A 16837-nucleotide genomic window follows, 5' to 3' on the forward strand; every position below is an offset into this window, starting at 1 on the left:
CCCCCTTCCCAGGGAACACTCACTTCCATGGTATGAGTGGATCATTGTTTATCCACTTTCCTCTTGACGTTTCCAGGTCGGAGCTAATGTGTGCTGTACTCCGCGGCTGCTGTATGGTCTACAGAACCTGTTGCAAATTTAAAAAACAACGTGGTTTTGGCCAGCCTGCCCCTCCAGTCTGTTAAGCTCTACGAGTACAGAACTGGGGCGTGTCTCTTGTTCACTGCTCCATCCCCATCGCCCATCCAGGCCTTGACCCAGGTGGATCCTCAATGCGCAGCTGCTGTGTGAGTAAATGAGCGAGTGCACGAATGACTGCGCCAGGCCTGGATGTCCCCATCACATCGGCCTCGCCTCACTTCCCTGTGGCCTAGATCCCAGTCTCCTTACTGTGCAGACGTGGAAAGGGAGGCTCCGGGAGGGCTCACAGGAAGGGCGGGAGTGTGCTGGATACTAAAGGCCTTTGGACTTCCCTGCCCTCAGGCCACACGAGAACATCAGCTGTGTGTCCCCACATTAGTCTAACATAAGAAAGTAACATTTATGCTGGACATAGCCTGGACCAGACTCCATTCTCTGAAGGGCTGCGGCGTCAAACGATGCTGCTGGTGTTGCCAAGGCAACGCTGATAGCTTTCTGAAGCGTTTTTAAATGGGAGAGGTGATGGCTCACACAGACATTGAGAGGTGGAAAATCTGGAAAAAGGGGTCAAATCCCCCAGCCACCAAGACAGTCTGTCCTGATGCTGGCTGCTCCTCCGCTCCCTGCAAAGGGCCACCTTCCACCTCACCCATGGCTGTGGTCTCGGGTGTGCACAGTGAACTCTACCCCAGCGTGGAGATTACCTTTGCTAGGAACATGAGGAGATCTCAGGAACATTGTGCTCTGTCCGTCTGGCTCCATCAGCACCTACCAGCTGCCAGTGGGAAAGACAGACAGGTCTTGGAGAGCTTTCCAGAAAGTTCCTTCAGCACTTGATATTGGTGGAGGCGACACCGCTCCAGCATTTTTGTGGTCGGTGCCAAGATGCCTCCAGAGAGCTCTGGACAAGGGAGGCAGCTTATAGATACATGTGCACTGTAGGTGGTGATTGGCTGTGCCGCCTTAAATGAAACCCTTTCCCTCTCTGAGCTCTAACTTCTTTATCATTAAAATGGGGAGAACACTGGTCTGATGTAGGGAGAGGTCACAAGGATTCTGCATTGGAGCCTGCAGATGCAGGTGTCCCAGAAGCCAGTTCTTATGAGCTGTGGGCCCCAGGAGACCCAGCCAGGGCCAAGACCACAGCAGCCATGGCCCCCGCAAGGCCTTGTGCTGCCCGGAGTCCTTCAGCTGGTCTTGTTTGCAGCCATAATGAGTCAGCATCATTGTCAGGGTGCTCTAAGATGTCCACAGGCGTTCTCTCCTTATTGCGCAGATGGAAAATGGAGATCAGAGAGGGCCGGGGGCTGTTCCAGGGACAGAGCCAGTACAATGAAAGGGTCTGACATTTCCTGAGCAGGACACAGCTATGTCCTTGGTAGTCTGGGGCAACCTGGGAATGAGCTGGAGCCTGGGGCCAGGCCTTGGGGTCAGGGAGAATGGGAGAGGAGGCAGAGATGGAGAGAAAAGAGACGATGGAGAAAAAGTGATCACTGGTTCTTGCCTTCCCAGCATCGTTGCTTCTGGAAACAACATGTTTCCCCTGCTTGTTCCTGTGACTTGGGTGGGACTGACCCCACCCCCTGATTCCAGGCATGATCATGTGACCCCAGTCTGGGCAGTCAGAATCACAGTGATAAATGCAGGAATGAACACAGGACCCATCCTGGCTTGAGAGAATCATGCTTTTGCTGGGACAGGGGACCTCTCTGTCTTAGAGATGCTGAGCTGGCGGGACATGAGTCAAGGGCTGGTGGGGTCCTCTTGTCAGGACAGAACATGACTGGGAATGAAGTCAACATAGCAGATGGCAGAACCGAGAGATGAAAAGGGATATCATCTGAGCCCCTGGATCTAACCACACCTGAATCCACTTCTACACTTCTTGTTATGTGACCCAATCCACTCCTTGGGGAAGGTTTCTGTGCCTTGTACTGGAGAGTCCTGGCTTGGAGGAGGAAGGCAGGTGAGAGGGAAGGGTGGCTATTTAAGAACAGGTGTCTGAGGGTAACCCAAATCAGCTTCTTGGCCTTTTTGGAGAACTGGAGTGCAGACAGGAATTTGGGCCTTCACCCCTTCCAGAGGAATCTGTCCCTGGGGCCTACAGCTTTTCCCTCATCTCCTCTCCAGCACACAGCAGTATAAAAAAAATGCTGTGAACACAGCAATAAATGCTTATCTTACCTGGGTCTGGGAGAAGAGATGACATGCACTAGAGTTCGATTTCTCACCTCATTCACCTTTTGGGAAATAATATTTATTAGGCACCTGCTTCATGCCAGGCTTTGTTCAGAGGTTGATATACATGGTCTCATCTCTTTGCCACAGCCCAGAGGGGAGTGAGTGTCATCACCTCCATTTCACAGACAAGACAATTGAGGTCTTGAGAGGCTGAGCCACGGGCCTCAAGTCCAAAGAACTGGAGCAGGTCTGTCTGACTCCAAGTCCTGCCCGTGGTACCACAGTGTACACAGTAGGCCTCATTGGGACTGAAGAAGGTGACATATGATTGGGGTGGTGGCAGAGTGGCTGTGGTCCCTCTCTGACCTTGTTTTCTGAAAGAAGCTCATGAGGAGCCCCTGGTCTCCCAGGACCTCAGCTGTAACGTCATGTTGGATGGGGCAGGAGGAGAGGGCTAGGGGTTCTGGCTTAGACCTGGGAGGATCTGGACCCGGAGACTGATGTCCTGCCCAAGGCAGTGTGGACAGTTCCTGGCAGTGCCTGTACTTGAGCCAGGGTTAGATGGGCTTACAGGGAGTGCTGAGGGAAGCCCTAGGCAGAGAGCTGGCTTCCTGGGGCCAGAAGGAACCTTGGAGAACACTTGCTCAGAGCAGACGGGAAACTTAGTTCTAGACCCTTCTTCAGGGATGGTGTGTGTCTCTTTTAACCCAAAGTTCCTTTCCAGTTGTGGTTGGAGACTGTTTGAGACCTTCACTGTGGCTTTTGTAGCCAGAATGGATGAGTTGCTGGGGTTGCGGGATAGTGCCCTGGGGGTCCTCATGACACCGAGGACAAGCTTTCTCCAGGGGCATCCACAGCCCAGAGAGATGCTCTGGAATCTACAGGGCCCATTTTCAAATAAGTAAATTTGGAGAAAGCTGCCCACTGTAGCCCCTTCATGGGCAGTCACAAAGTACACGATCACATTAAAGGCTCTGGCAAGTCCTGCAGCTAAGAATGCCTGTTGACATTGATTTAACCTGGTGCTTCTTTTTCTCACTTGACCATTGGTACTTTGAGATGGGAGTCTGAGTTATTCTCTGTGGACATTCTGGGACATGCTGGGGGTAAAGAAAATCTCTCTTAGATCTCCTGGAGCCCCTGAGAGACCAGGGCTAAGCTCTAGATGCTGGGGCCTAGGAGTGGTGGACAGTGTGGGATGGAAATAATGATTCCTATTATGGGATAGATGCAGCCCCTTAAGACTTGAACAGAGAGTTCAAGGACATCTCAAGGCTGAGAAAGCTTGGAACAGGCGATGGCCTTCCCACCAACCCTGGGGACAGAATATGGGTCTCCATCTGAGCAGTTTCCTGCCTGCAAATACCTCCCCACCTGCCTGAAATGCTACCACTAGACAAGTATTCTTTTGAGGAGCCAAGTTGTCTGCTCTCAGCTCATTCAGGGTATTTTGACCCTCAAGCTGGCAGGGGCCCCTGCCAAAGACTGGAGGGAAGAGGAAAGAGGGGTTCTGCAGAGACAGGAAGCCCCAAATGCCCACCATGTCACAACTTGAGGGTGCCAGGGAGGCAGCTGACTCTTGGGAACTCCTGGGGCAAGGAGGGCTGGCTCAGGAGATCCAGGTGTCCAGGCGCAGGCCCTGGCGCTGTGTCCTGTGTTTGGGTCCAGCTTGTCCAGGGAATACTAAGTCCTGTCTCCTCTGTAGGTCCAGCCTCCATGCGTGGCTGCTGTTAGATGCCAAGGGGACGCATCATCATGCGAGTGGCACGCAGAGAGTAGGCGGGTCCCTGGAAGTAGTGCCAGCGGATGCCGTTGACCTTGCGCAGATGCTGGCCAGCTTGGTAGTAGATGCCGTTGAGGTTTGAGAGGCCGCAGGCATCAAACCACCACCCTGGTAGAGGGGAGGAAGAGGCTTTGAGGAGCTGGAGGCCCACCAGTGGTTTGAGTGCAGCCCCCTACCCCAAAGACTAATCAGGCTGTTGCCTCCTCCAGGAAGCCTGCTCACAGGAGACGGGGCTGGGTGGAAGTGGGTATGGAGGGTGGGAAGGAGACTCCCAGACCCTCTGCCCAGCCTGGAGCCTCTAGAGGGTGGCACTGGGCTCCAGCTGCCCCTCTTGGCCCCTCCACCCCTCCTTCTTTCCCCTCATCCCTCTAAGTCCCTGCCTCCCTCCCTCGCCGTCTCCCTCCCACTCCCTCACCAGCCTCCCTTTCTCTCTCTGTGGGTTTCTAATGCTCTCTGTCATTCTGAGTCTTTAACAGCCTGGGGTTGTCCCGTTTTTCTCTCTGATGGTCTCTGTGCTTGTCTGCCACTCTGTGGGTCTCTCTCAGATGTGCTCAGCTCTCTCTGATGGCTGCTGTCTCTGTCTTTCTGGGTCCGTCAGTCTCTCACGCACTGTGTTCCTCTCTGTCTTTCCCTGCCCCGCATTTCTCTCTCCTTCTCTCCCTTTGTGCTTCTGTCTCTGTGTAGCTCTCTGTCTCTGTGCCAGTTCTGGTATTTCTCTCTGTCTCCCTCTGTCCTTGCCTCTTTGTCTCAGGGCGTCTCTCCTGTCTCCCACCTGTGGGTGAACGGGGCTTCCCTGAACCCGCACCCACCTCCAGACAGCATCTGGGCGCACTTGCAGTGGCAGTTGTCATTGTCTGCGTCGCGGGTGCTGAAGTTGGTGCCCTGCAGGATCAGGCCACTCTGACGCCCCGCCGAGCCGCTGTACCCTCTCAGAGCAAGCCTGGAAGCCCGGGGGTGGTGGGAGAAGGGCCCAGAGTCAGGTTGGGGCTGGCTGGGGAAGGGGCTCAGGTCCGGTTGTTCAGAGGGGGAGCCCCTGCCTGGGGTCTGGGCCATCTCCCCTCCTGGGTGGCCCTCCCTGCCTGCTGCCTCTCAGGGACTGAGCACCCGCTGTAGGCCAGGCCTCCCTCGTCTCGCTGAACCTGTCTTACACCGGAGTGAGCATGATCGTGATAACAATAGTGAGGACAGTGGCTAACATTTCAAAAACCATCTACCATACCATGTGCCAGGCATTGTTCAAAACACTATGCATGGGTTAGCTCATCTCATTTAATCCTCATGACACCCAATTATTCCCATTTTACAGATGAGGAAACCAAGATCCCAAGAATCAAAGGGGCCTCAGAATGAATGAGGGTGAGAGCCAGATCCCAGCCCAGTGGGGCATGACTTGGGAGCTATGTGCATTTTCCTCCCAGCTGATCATTTGCAACCCCAGCCCCATCATACCTCCTCACATCCACCCACCTCCTCTAGGAAGCCTTCCCTGACCACACCAGCCCACCTGGATCTGTGCCCCAGGTGACCCCCTACCCCTGTGACTTCCACATCTGCAGCCAGCCTGGGAGGGTTTATATTTCTCTGCCAGGCTGAGTCTCAGCTCTGCCACTTGCCAGTTACATGCCCTTGGGCAGACTGTTCAGCTCTCAGCTTCAGTGTCTTCGTCTGTTAAAGTGGCAATGACAGTATGTTAACAGTGCCGACTTCAATCAGCCGTTGTGACCTGATGACTTCAGTGTGTGATGGAGCAGAGCAGTGCTGGCTCATGAGAATGCTCAGCACAGGTAATGCCGCTTGCTGTCTGTCCTGGTGCTCCCGGCCCTTGGCACACAGCCGGCCCCGGCTTCCACTTAGCCTGGGTGGAGAATGCTGGGTTCTTGGAGCAGGGAAGGGACTGGACTGGCCACTGAGATGAGAAGCCAGTTGGGGAGCAATTAGGAAGGTCCTACAGGTGAAGGCAAGTGGACAGCAGATGTGGCCAGGGCAGCTCAGGAAAGCTCTGGTTCTCCCTGGCCAGGGCCTGGGAGGTTTTCCCAGTGGGACCCCGAAGGAATGTGGGGCCTGGGTATATGGCCTGGCTAGGTCCCTGAGCTTCCTACCCATGGGCTCTGTCTGTGTTGAGGCAGGGGCATGGCCCTCAGGGTCCAGGTTGTTATGGCCAGCTGTGAAGCTCTCACTGTGCCTTAAACATGCCACCTGGGGCTCAATTAACTGGTGTTGCAAACACTCTGGCAGAGGCCTGTCTGGCCAGGGACTCCCAGGGAAGGGACAGGCAGGCTGATCCACCTGCTACTATGGTCCTGGCTTTTCCTTGCGGACACCGAGGGCTCCTCTTGAGGGCTCAGTGATGTCACTTCAAAGCCAGGCTCTGGGCACAGGCTAAGGTTTGGAGTCATACTCAGTCTGAGGCTGTGTGAAATCAGGGCTGGACAAAGCTGATTGTTCTCACGGTCACTCCAGCAGCACTGGCCTCTCTCCTGTACCCAAGTCCTCAGCTCAGGCTCTGTCTCTCTTCCTCTCCCCTTTGGGAGCCAGCATAGGGATCTGTGATCTCTGGGGGACCCCAAGTCATGGACCAGGAAACCCCACTTGACCTATTGTTCAGATGCACTTTGAATATGTTCATAGCTTAGTCCTGGGGAACCCGAGCAAACACACGAACCTCTGGGGATCCCCAAGTTGGACATATCAGGAGTGTCTTCCATGTGTCTGTGAATCTGTGCACGAGTCTATGTATCTGTAGTGTGAGCATTTGGATACCATCTTCCTGCCTGGTGTATATTTGTGTGTCTGTTTTGGGTCTGTGCTAGGATATCTACTGTGGTTCCAGGGTGTGCTCTGGAATCTGCCTTTGCGCCTGGGGTTGTATGTGTTTACCTGTGAGGGCTTCTGTGAGGGACATTTGCACGTGTGCCTGGGTGTGTGTCTGTGCTTGTTTTTGTAGCTATGTACTTGGGTGATATTGTGCTCTGCATGGACCCCAGGGGTGTGGTGAGCCCCTGCATGTGTGCTTGCTTGTCTATCTTGGACTTGTAATCAGGTCTGGGTGGGTGAGCGCCTCTGGGAGGCATGTGCCTGGTTCTGTGTATGTCTGGTGTCTTGTCTGTGCCTCCCTCCTTTCCCTCCCCATGGGCCATTTTCTCTTCGGGCTCATGCATGCACCCCAGCTGGGATCCAGAATCCCCCATTATTGTGACTAACAAATAAGGGCGCCCCTCCCACCCTTAATGCCCATTCCCCAGCTGCTGACTGCCAATGTATTGCTGCCTCTGGGCTTCCCTATGGGGGATTCTTCCAAACTCACCAGCTGGCTGATCCTGTATGGTGGTGGCACAGGGACCAGCGTCTGTTCTGTCACTTTCCTCTGGTCCTCCTTGGCCAGTTCCCAGCCCCACTGTGCTTTCCAGGATCTCTACCCCAGTCGCCTAAGCTTTTCCTGAACGAGCAGGGATTCTTGTGATGATCTCAGTGGCCTTTGAAAGAGCCTTGCTCAGGCTTCAGGCATCTGTGGCCAGCTGAATATCACTCTCTCTCTGTTTTTTTTCAGAACATTCCCACTGCCTGGGATGTCCTTCTTATTTTCTCTTTATCTGGAGAATGCCCACTCATTACAGGCATCCCCTCAGTGCCTCAGTTTCCACATCACTAAAATAGGTACAGCAATGCTTACCTCAGAGTGTTGTGGGAGGTTAAATAGGGTAATGTGCCTGGAACATGGTAGGTGCTCAATAAATGCTCATTCCTTTTCCCAGAGCCAAGAACGAGGGAGGGAGACCTTGATGATTTTATAATATGCTCACATTCAAGCTCACCTTGTTGTTAAAAAGCAGAGGTGCAGAGAAGCCCAAACCTTGACTCATCCAAGATCACAAGGTAAGCAGGAGCAGAGCCAGATTGAGCCCAGGTCCCCTGATTCCCAGCCCAGGGGTCTTCCCATCTCTCCCTGCAGCATAGGACAGGCTGGGGAAGTCACTTCTCCTCTCTGGGCCTCTGTAAAATGATTGCCTTAGAGTGACTGACCTTGGAAGGCCCTTCCTGCTCACGAGATGGCAGCATCAGCAACACTGTCTCCACCTCACTCAGTGGCTAGGATGTGCTGAGTGCTAACCAGCTGCCTCCAGATCCTGTGACGTGTGCCCAAATTGGGGACAGATGGTAGGAACAGGAAACGCCCAGGGACTGACCCTTGGTTTGAACTCTGTAGCCACTAGCCCAGGGTGCCCAGCCCACCCACCAGCCTGGGCCCCGAGCCCACCTGTACAACTGCCCCTCGCTGCCCAGCTGGAAAAGCTCATACTGGGCATGGGCCTCTTTGCCTTCCCAGTCTTGCAGCTCCACACGCAGAGAGTAGGCTCTCTTGCTGGTGAGCTGGTGCACCACCTCGTTGCCCAGCCAGTGCTCCCCAGCCGGGTTACCGAAGCCCTAGGAGGAGAGGATGGTGAGGGTGGGCTGTATGCCGAGGAGGGAGGCTATCCTCAGGCTGAGAGCTGGGCTGGGCCAGGTCTGGGGCCACTTATCCAAGACCGCTTTGGTTAATATCAAGTTCATGAAGTACAGTGTGGCAGACTTGGGCAGAGGGGAGCTCCCCAACTCCTAGAGCAAAAAGACTAGGACTTTGGCAAATGCAAAAGCCAGTTTAAAATGATTGAATTAGCTCGGCTGGTGCGGGTCAGCCTTTGAGCATTGACTTATGATCCAGGAGATCATGGTTCGATTTCCAGTCAGGTTGTGGGCTCGATCCCCAGTAGGGGGTGTGCAGGAGGCAGCCAATCAGTGACTCTCTCATCATTGATGTTTCTATCTCTCTCTCCCTCTCCCTCTCCCTTCCTCTCTCTGAAATCAATAAAAATGTATATTTTAAAAAATTAGAGATTTTAATCAACTGCACAAATGGTAGAGCAGACTTCATTCAGTGACCTGGAAGCCACTGTAAAATTTCAGCAACATAGAAACGTAAAGAAAAGGGAGTCACGGGTGTCCTAGGGTGACAAGAAACCAAGGTCCTTGGCCAGAACAACAATTCAGCACCACGGACAGGGCACGCCTAAGCCCCTCCCCATTTCAGTCTCGTGCCGCTGATTAGTTTAACGGTTAATATGCAACACACTTTCGTGTATTTCTGCATCTGAGCACCCTGTATCTCTTGGCTATTTTAAAGACTGTTTAAAACTCAATAGGTCCAAGAACACTCATAGCTTAATTTGGTATTTATTTTTAAGTATTTATCAAATGGACAGCAAACAGGCACGAAAGATAGTATTATTGCCTTTCCTTGTGGGTATCTTTGTTCATTTCTTTTGCTTTTGAAAACTTTAAGAGCTTTTCAATCAGCTTGCCCAAAACCCTTTATTCAAAATTTAATTTAAAAAATTGGAAGACAACTGAGCACTATTTCTCATCTTGTAAAATGCACATGGTCTCTGAGCCAGCAATTCCACATTACAGGACCTCTCCTGCAGATGCGGTCACATATGTGTAAAAGACAAGAAAATGCACTTAAGCAATGCAGCCAGGGGTGGGAGAGGGAGATTACTATTTTTCTGTTCCCTTTCTTTGTATTCTTTAAACTTTTTTTAAAGCAATGTATATACACCATCTTTTCTAAAAATTAAAACAAAAAGAAAGTTAAACTTTCATTATTAAGATATATGTTAGAACTTGCAAAAAGAAGGTTCGGCTTCAGTGCATGGAGTCCCTGAAAGTGAATGTGCACTGAGAAAACTGGTTTGAAGGTGGTTGGTTTTAGGGGGGCTGATTTTTTCTGGGAAGAGTTAAAGGCAAATCATTCCCCTGTTCAAAACCCGCCTTCCACCCCAGGTTTCAGGGCTGAAAAGCCCCTCCTCAGGGCAGCAATGTTACCTGTTTATAATCTTTCCAGTTCCGCTGAAAATTCACGCTGCCATTGAAACGGCGCTGGATGAGGGTCCATCCACCTCCGATGGCATCCAGGTCACAGAAAACCTGAGGGAATTGGTGAGGGGAGGGGGTTGGGAGCCCTTGAGGCAGCCAGAAGCCAGGTATGGGCCCACTCAAGTGTGACCTGGCTAACAAAACCTCACGTAACAACAGGTGAGCCTGGTGGTCAAGGGCATCAGAACAATCCAGGCTCAGATTCCCCACCCATTTTTCTAGAGGGCAAGTGACGCCCTCTCAGAGCCTTTCTTTCCTCATTTGTAAAATGGGATATTAATGCCTTAACCTCCTTGTGCCTCAGTTTTTCATCTGCAAACTGGGCTTGTTGTGAGAATTAAATGAGGTGAATCATCTAAAGAACAGAGCCTGACACATACTAGGAACTAAATAAATGCAGCTTTTCACTTGCTATTATTGCAGGGTTGCTGTAAGGATTAAACGCTGATAGGCTAAAGTGCTTGGCACACACTATAGACTCAAGAAATGCTGTTCCGTTCAGTGGACAAATGTTTTCTGAGCACTTCCTATGGGCCGGGCTCCATTCAAAGCACTGGATGCCAATATGGGTAAGACAACAAGAGTTCTTTCTCTCAAAAAGCTTACCATTGATGACAATCACATCTTTCAGTCTAACCTTTGTTCACATATTATTTTTTCCAATTCATTAAATATTTAATGGTCAGTGAGGACAAACTTGGTGCCTAGCCCTGGGTGAGAAGAGTCAGAGACAAATCAGATATAAATCGACCCTCGGCGTTGACTTGGTTTGGAGGAGGCTAGGATAGTGCAGGCAGACTACTGATGAAAAACATTGGGACAGCTACAAGGAGAGCCCTCAGAAAGGAGTCACTGGAAAACCTTGGAAGGCTTCCCAGAGGAGGTAGCATTGGAACAGAGCTTTGGCTAATAATGTGCCTGCCAGGTAGAGATGAGTCTGATATTTCCAGTGGAAGGAACAGCAAGAGTAGAGGCTCTGAGATGGTAAAGGCCTGCTCAGTGAGAGAAGACAGTGACATCTGTTGTGAGGGTAGCAGAGGGTGCAGGAAGGAAAACTGAGGCCCAGAGAGGGGAAGGGACTTGCTCAAGGCTAGTGAGTCTAAAGTAAAGCTGAGGTTTGAGTCCAGATCTCTTGCCTCCCAGGCCAGCTCTTCCTTCTCTATCAGTGTCCCCAAATTTCAGCCATTCACATCTTCCTAGATTCCACTAAACCTGAATTTATTTAATTTCATATAGAATATTTACTTTAAAAAATGGTATCTCCCCTTTTTTACTTATATAATTACTTAGGCTAAAAAGACATCATACTGTAAGTGGAAAACTGGTAACATAGCCTTTGTTCAGATAATTGTAAAAGAAATATAATAAAAAAAATAGTGTTATGAAATTCTAGCTAGAAATTGAGAGCCTGATCTCTTTTTGTTAAAAGGGGAGTCTGGCAGATGTGTTAAAGACAATCTGGAAACAAACTGAGCCATTCAGATATATTCAGAAGGGTTGAAGGGAAGTGGGAAAGGGAAGCATGAAGTGTGAAGACTGGTGAACTGTTCCCCATACTCTTCCCCTACTGGGCCTGGCCCCCAAGCCCTCCTTCCTGACCTCCACACTTTCCCTTGACTCCCCTCCCCATCTGATAATTGGACCTCAAAGCTCAGGGCAACCTTAGGAGCCACTCATTGAAGACAGTCCCTAATTTCCCACGTGGAACAGAGCCCCCACTCCTGCCTTTAACTGACTATATGTAAACTAGAAATAAACTTCTGTGTGTTAAGACCCTGGAATTTCAGGGTTTGTGTGTTACAGCAGCTAGCATTACCTTAACCAACACAGAACTGTTTCCTGCCAGTCCAACTTAAAAGCATCTCTGGAGAAGAGGCAGGAGAGGGATGCACTTCCAACTTTGGGAACTTCTGCTTCAACCCCATGATCTGACCCCTGGATGGGTAGGGGCTCCAGAAGGAAGGGCTGCCCCACCTGTTTTTGGAATCTAAGATGTTGGACAGGCCTGAAGTTGATGGGGGAGGGGGATTTGTCTGCGAGGCCCTTGGCTCAGTACCTCTGATAGCCTCAGCCCCCAGGGAGCCCCCTAACCTTCCTGGGCTCTGTCATATTGGCCACATGGATGGTGTAGACGCCACTGGCATTGGCCCCGGAGCGCTGGATCTCTGCACAGTCCCGGAACACCTGCTTAGCTGCCCTCATGGAGGCTGCAATGGGACAAAGCAAAACAACTGCAAGTGAGCTAAGAAGAGAGGGAAGAGGCCAGGTGGGTGCTCCTGCCTGCTCTGTGCCAGGTTCTGGGTTGGGAGGTGCTGGGGACAGGGAGATGAATCAGACCTGGGAAGGTTTCCTAGAGGAAGTGACAGTGAGCTGGGACCTGGGTAAGGAGCAGGAGTTGCCCAAGTGGCTAAGGAGAGGGTGTTTCAGGCAAAGGGAACAGCATATGCAAAGGCTCCAAGGTGGGAACAGTTCTGGTGTATGCAGGGAACAGGGTGCTGTGTGGGGAACTGAGTGAGGCCAGGAAGGGAAATGCTCACACCATGAGAACTGGTCTGAGGCCAGAGAACGCTCTGGTTGTTTATCAACCTGAGAGGAGTAAGGCAAGGCTGGCTCAGAGAGGGTCACCAAAGAAGGACACATGAGAAGAGATTTGTCCTTGGAGCTCCCTTGGGTGGGAGGTGCAGAGTCCCCTCCACAGTCCACCCCTCCAGCTGGATATCCTTGCAGGCCTGGAGATGGGCCCCTCATGATGCCCCCGCTGGCAGTTGACCATTGGTCTTAAGAGCCCATGTTTCTTCCCTCAGGAGAATATTAATGACTGAATCGCACTAGCACCCTGGAAGCCTCAGGCCTGATCTGAAAAAAGTGACTGTTGACAAGTAGACAGGGATTCAAATTCTTCTCTCGGCCTCCTTTCAGTGGGATCCAATTAGAGGTCTGAGCTAAGAGTCCACCAGAAGCCAATCTCTAGGTAGGTGGTTACCTAAGGATGGGGCAAAAATTCCAGATGGATAGGTATCCTCCCAATGAGGAACCAGGAGGCTACCAGGGGCAGGACTTCCTGTTTTGACCTCCTACTTGAACCTGGATCCCAGGTCCTGGAGCTGGGGCACCTGTTAGAAAGAGGTAGTTTTTCCTAGATCACAAATGAAATGACTAAGGCCCCAAATCCTCCATGCATAAACATTCCCCGGGCAGGGTCTCCATGGCCTCAGCTCTCGGCGCCCTAGTGCATGGGAAACTGCAGCCCAGCCAAGCCTGGGGAAGTGCCGGCCCAGAGGTGAGCAGGCCCAGGCCCAACTGTACCCAGCCAGGCGAGGGCAGAGCTGGGAGTTGGTCTCAGATTTCCAGCCAGCCTTCCCAAGGCTCTGTCTGCTATTGTCTTCCTCAATCAACGACGTGGTGATAACAACAGCAATAATAACAATGAAAGTGAAATATCCACTATGCATTGTGGTGTTTCTGAGCCAGGTGCTGCTAGGGGCAGTTTGGGGCCAGGAAAAATATTTTCGGGGGTATAACAGTAAAGATGGGCTGGTATTGATATGCTACATAGTTTGGCCCTGGCCTGGGTCCCTTTGAATCTCTAGGCCAGTAATTTGTACAGCTTTGTCCCATTTCGGTCCTAGGGACTGTGCTCAGCCCCTTCATGTGCATGAAGTTATCTGTTCTCTGTGCAAGATCTCTGTGAAATAGGTGCTATTATTCTCATTATATAGGTGAGGAAAATTGAGGCTGTAAGACATTAGATGACTTGGGCGCCGTCCCAGTGCTAGTAAGTGAAGAAGCCAGAGCTTGAACTCTGGTCCATCTGACTGCAAAGCCCCTGCCCTTCCTACTACCACCTCCCCTTGGGTCTCCACCACTGAGCCCACATAAGGCCCAGCAAACAGACCATGATGACGAATGCTGCTTCTGATTCTGTGCATGCATCAGGGGTTTTCCTACCTGTGTCTCTGTCCTAACTTGAATGCCCTGAGTTCTCCACCCATCGCCAGCCCTCCACCTCCCCAAGACAAAGCAATGAGGGGGTGGGGTGCGGGTGGGGGTGGAGTGGGCAGGCTTCCCGCTAAGCTTCAAGGATGCCTGGTTCCTGTGCCTGTCTCCGTCCAATCTTTCATTCACACCCGTGACTAATCCTCTCAGTTTCTCCATCTAGACATTAAGGAGAAACAGCTCTGCACTGCCCTTCCCGGTGACAGTGCAGCCGGAGGACAGGGCCTTCGGGCAAAGGGTGCCCAAGGTGAGGCGTCTGACACAACTTTTCTGTGGTGGCTTCCAGGCCCCAGAATGAATGGGAGGGTAAGCAGGGTCTGTGCCCACCCCCTCCTGCCCTCCTCCCACACCGGGCCTGCCCAGCTCACCCGGGCCCTGGGCCACCGCGTGCACCAGGCGCTGCACCGACTCCAGCAGCTGGCGCTGCTGGCTCTGCAGGAGGCTGGTGTTGCTCCTGGCCACCCGCAGGCTGCGCTCGAGGTTGGCGAGGGCGCTGTACTGGCCACTCAGCAGGCTCTGCAGCTGCTCCTTCTCCTGGCGGAGGCTGGCCAGCTCCTCCTGTTGCTGTGTCTCCAGGGCTTGTACCCGGGTCTCCAGTGCACTGCAGGGAGGGGTGCACAGGGGTGAGCCTGCCATCCCCACCAGGCAGCCACACTTGAACACTTTCCCTTGGTCCCCGGGTGACTCCGAAGTACAGACTGGCTCTGAGGCTCACAGAGGTAGTGTCCAGCCAGAGTTGCAAAGCCCAGAGGTCCGTGGCACAGAATGAGGAGTGGAGGAAAGAGAGACTCAGCCCTGGAGTAAGATGGATTTGGGCCCAGTTGAGAAAAGAGGTGGGGTGGGAGGAACATGCCAGCAACCAGTAGCCACGATTAAATCCCAAATCTGTTAGCCCTTGGATCCAGCAGTCCACTCTCGGGAAGTACCGTCTGGGGAGCAAGGGCAAGAATGTCCGCCGGGGGATTTGTCGTCACAGTGTAAAACGAAATAGCCTAAATGCCCAACAGCCAAGGCTGGCTGAGTCTGTTCTGCTTGGTGTTCCTGGGAATATTCTGGAGCCACGAAGAGGAAGACAGCAGAACCACTTGCACAGAATTGGAAAGATGCCCAGGATTTGGTGAGGAACGACCCTGGCACACCAATGCCTCTAGTCGAACCCCACAGGTGGGAGAATAAAAAAGAGAGAAAGAAAAAAAGTATTAATGCAAATGCAGAGGGTTGCAGGTGAACTTACAGGAAAAGGCAGGGGGAAACACGGAAGGACACAGCGGTGCCTGCGTTGTAGAAAAGGTGAAAGAAAATCCACTGAGCGCTGCTCCTTCTGCAGGGCAGGTTTGAGTGGGTGGAGGGGAGAAAGCGCCTGGGTGCCGGGGACCAGCTCTCCCTTCATTTTGTACAGGTCTCTGTTGCCTGGTGATCTAAGCATGAGGCATTTTTGTAATGAGTTGGAAAAAAATGTTTAAAAAGAAAGAGGCTTTTGACTCAGCCTTTCCACGTGGAGCATTTTATCCTACAGATTTGCTCACGAGTGTGCAATGAGACATGGAAAGCCATTCATCACATCGTTGGCTGCAAGTGCAAAAAACTGGAAACAACCTCAATACCCATTAATTGGGGATGTGGAAATAAATGCAGGGACAGCCATACAGCAAATAGGCAGTTGGAGAAGAGAACGAGCGAGGCTGTCATGCACGCATAGGACCATTTCCAGGAAAACTGGAAACAAAGAACCCCCAACACCAAGGTGCAGAAGAGTAGAACGCTACGTTCGGGTTTAAATAGGGCAGAAAGGAACTATTCATACATATTTATAAGAAACCTAGACTATCAGCTTCTAGAATGTCAGCTCTAGTAGGAGAGGGATTTTTGTCTATTTGTTCACTTCTCTAACCCCTGGGTCTAGAATAGTACCTGACACATGGTAAGAGCTCAAAAAAAGAAATTCCCCCCTCCCCAAATACTGGTTGAATGATGGAAGGGCACACAAGAACTAGGAACAGAAGCTACCTCTGCTGTGGGTGGGCAGGTGGCTGAGGGAAATGGATAGGAGGGAGAGATTTTCTTATACGTGAGGCTATGCTGACCCATTCTCCAGACTAAAACACTAAGTCCAGCCGGGGCAGAAGGAATTTCCCCTGGATCCCAAATTATGTTGCAGGAAGAGAGGGAATGTGGGCACACTCAGATTCTAGAACTTCAGCCACCTCCATGGGCCAAGAGCTTATTGATGACGTCCATCTTCACTCATTTCTAGGTACCTGGTGCCAAGTTGGAGTGATGGAAAGTGTCCCAGTTCTTGCCCCCCCCCCCTTGGAGTGGGAGAATAAGAAAAAGAAGGTGACAAACTATCATTACTGCACCCAGATCGGAGGGAGCTGGGTGATCCTTGTGGCCTTATCTTGACCCATCATGTGAGCAGCAATAACACCTCGCCCTGTCTGCAGGCCTGTGGCTGCCTCTGTGTGTGGGTTCTGCCTCCTCCAGCTCTCTGACTGTGGCTGTTTTTTCTTTATTCAGCTCGAAACTGAGATGAAATCAGCCTTGGGTGTCTGTCTTAGCTATACCCCATGACTCTTTTTTTCTTTGTAATTTAAAGGGTGTTTCTCTCATGTGTATTTGCTTATAAACACAGAGACTCTCCACCAGTGCAGACAAGAAATTGGTAACCATGGGTGCTTCTGGGAAGGGAAATTGGTGAATGACATCAGATTTATTTTTTTACAAGTAAGTAAATCAAATTAAAATTTACAGGGCAAATTGTATGGTATGTAAATTGTAGCTCAATAAAACTTAAAAATTTATAAAATAAATAAATGGAGAAAGGAA

The 16837-nt window shown here is 51.5% G+C and overlaps 1 protein-coding gene across 2 annotated transcripts in view; it reads right to left on the bottom strand.

The window, feature by feature from the left end:
* Nucleotides 1-1128: 1128 nt before the first annotated feature.
* ANGPT4 (angiopoietin 4) overlaps nucleotides 1129-16837 on the bottom strand; it is a 31783-nt gene continuing 16074 nt past the window's right edge. For both annotated transcript variants that reach the window (XM_081149278.1, XM_081149277.1), the window contains 6 exons: nucleotides 14380-14612; nucleotides 12107-12222; nucleotides 9965-10066; nucleotides 8361-8527; nucleotides 4915-5045; nucleotides 1129-4213 (listed from right to left, as the gene is read on the bottom strand). In XM_081149278.1, the coding sequence (XP_081005404.1) occupies nucleotides 4053-4213; nucleotides 4915-5045; nucleotides 8361-8527; nucleotides 9965-10066; nucleotides 12107-12222; nucleotides 14380-14612 (910 nt within the window). In that variant the 3' untranslated portion in view covers nucleotides 1129-4052. The remainder of the gene's footprint in view (nucleotides 4214-4914; nucleotides 5046-8360; nucleotides 8528-9964; nucleotides 10067-12106; nucleotides 12223-14379; nucleotides 14613-16837) is intronic.

This window comes from Miniopterus schreibersii (assembly GCF_964146895.1).
Source record: "Miniopterus schreibersii genome assembly, chromosome: 10".
NCBI lineage: Eukaryota > Metazoa > Chordata > Mammalia > Chiroptera > Miniopteridae > Miniopterus > Miniopterus schreibersii.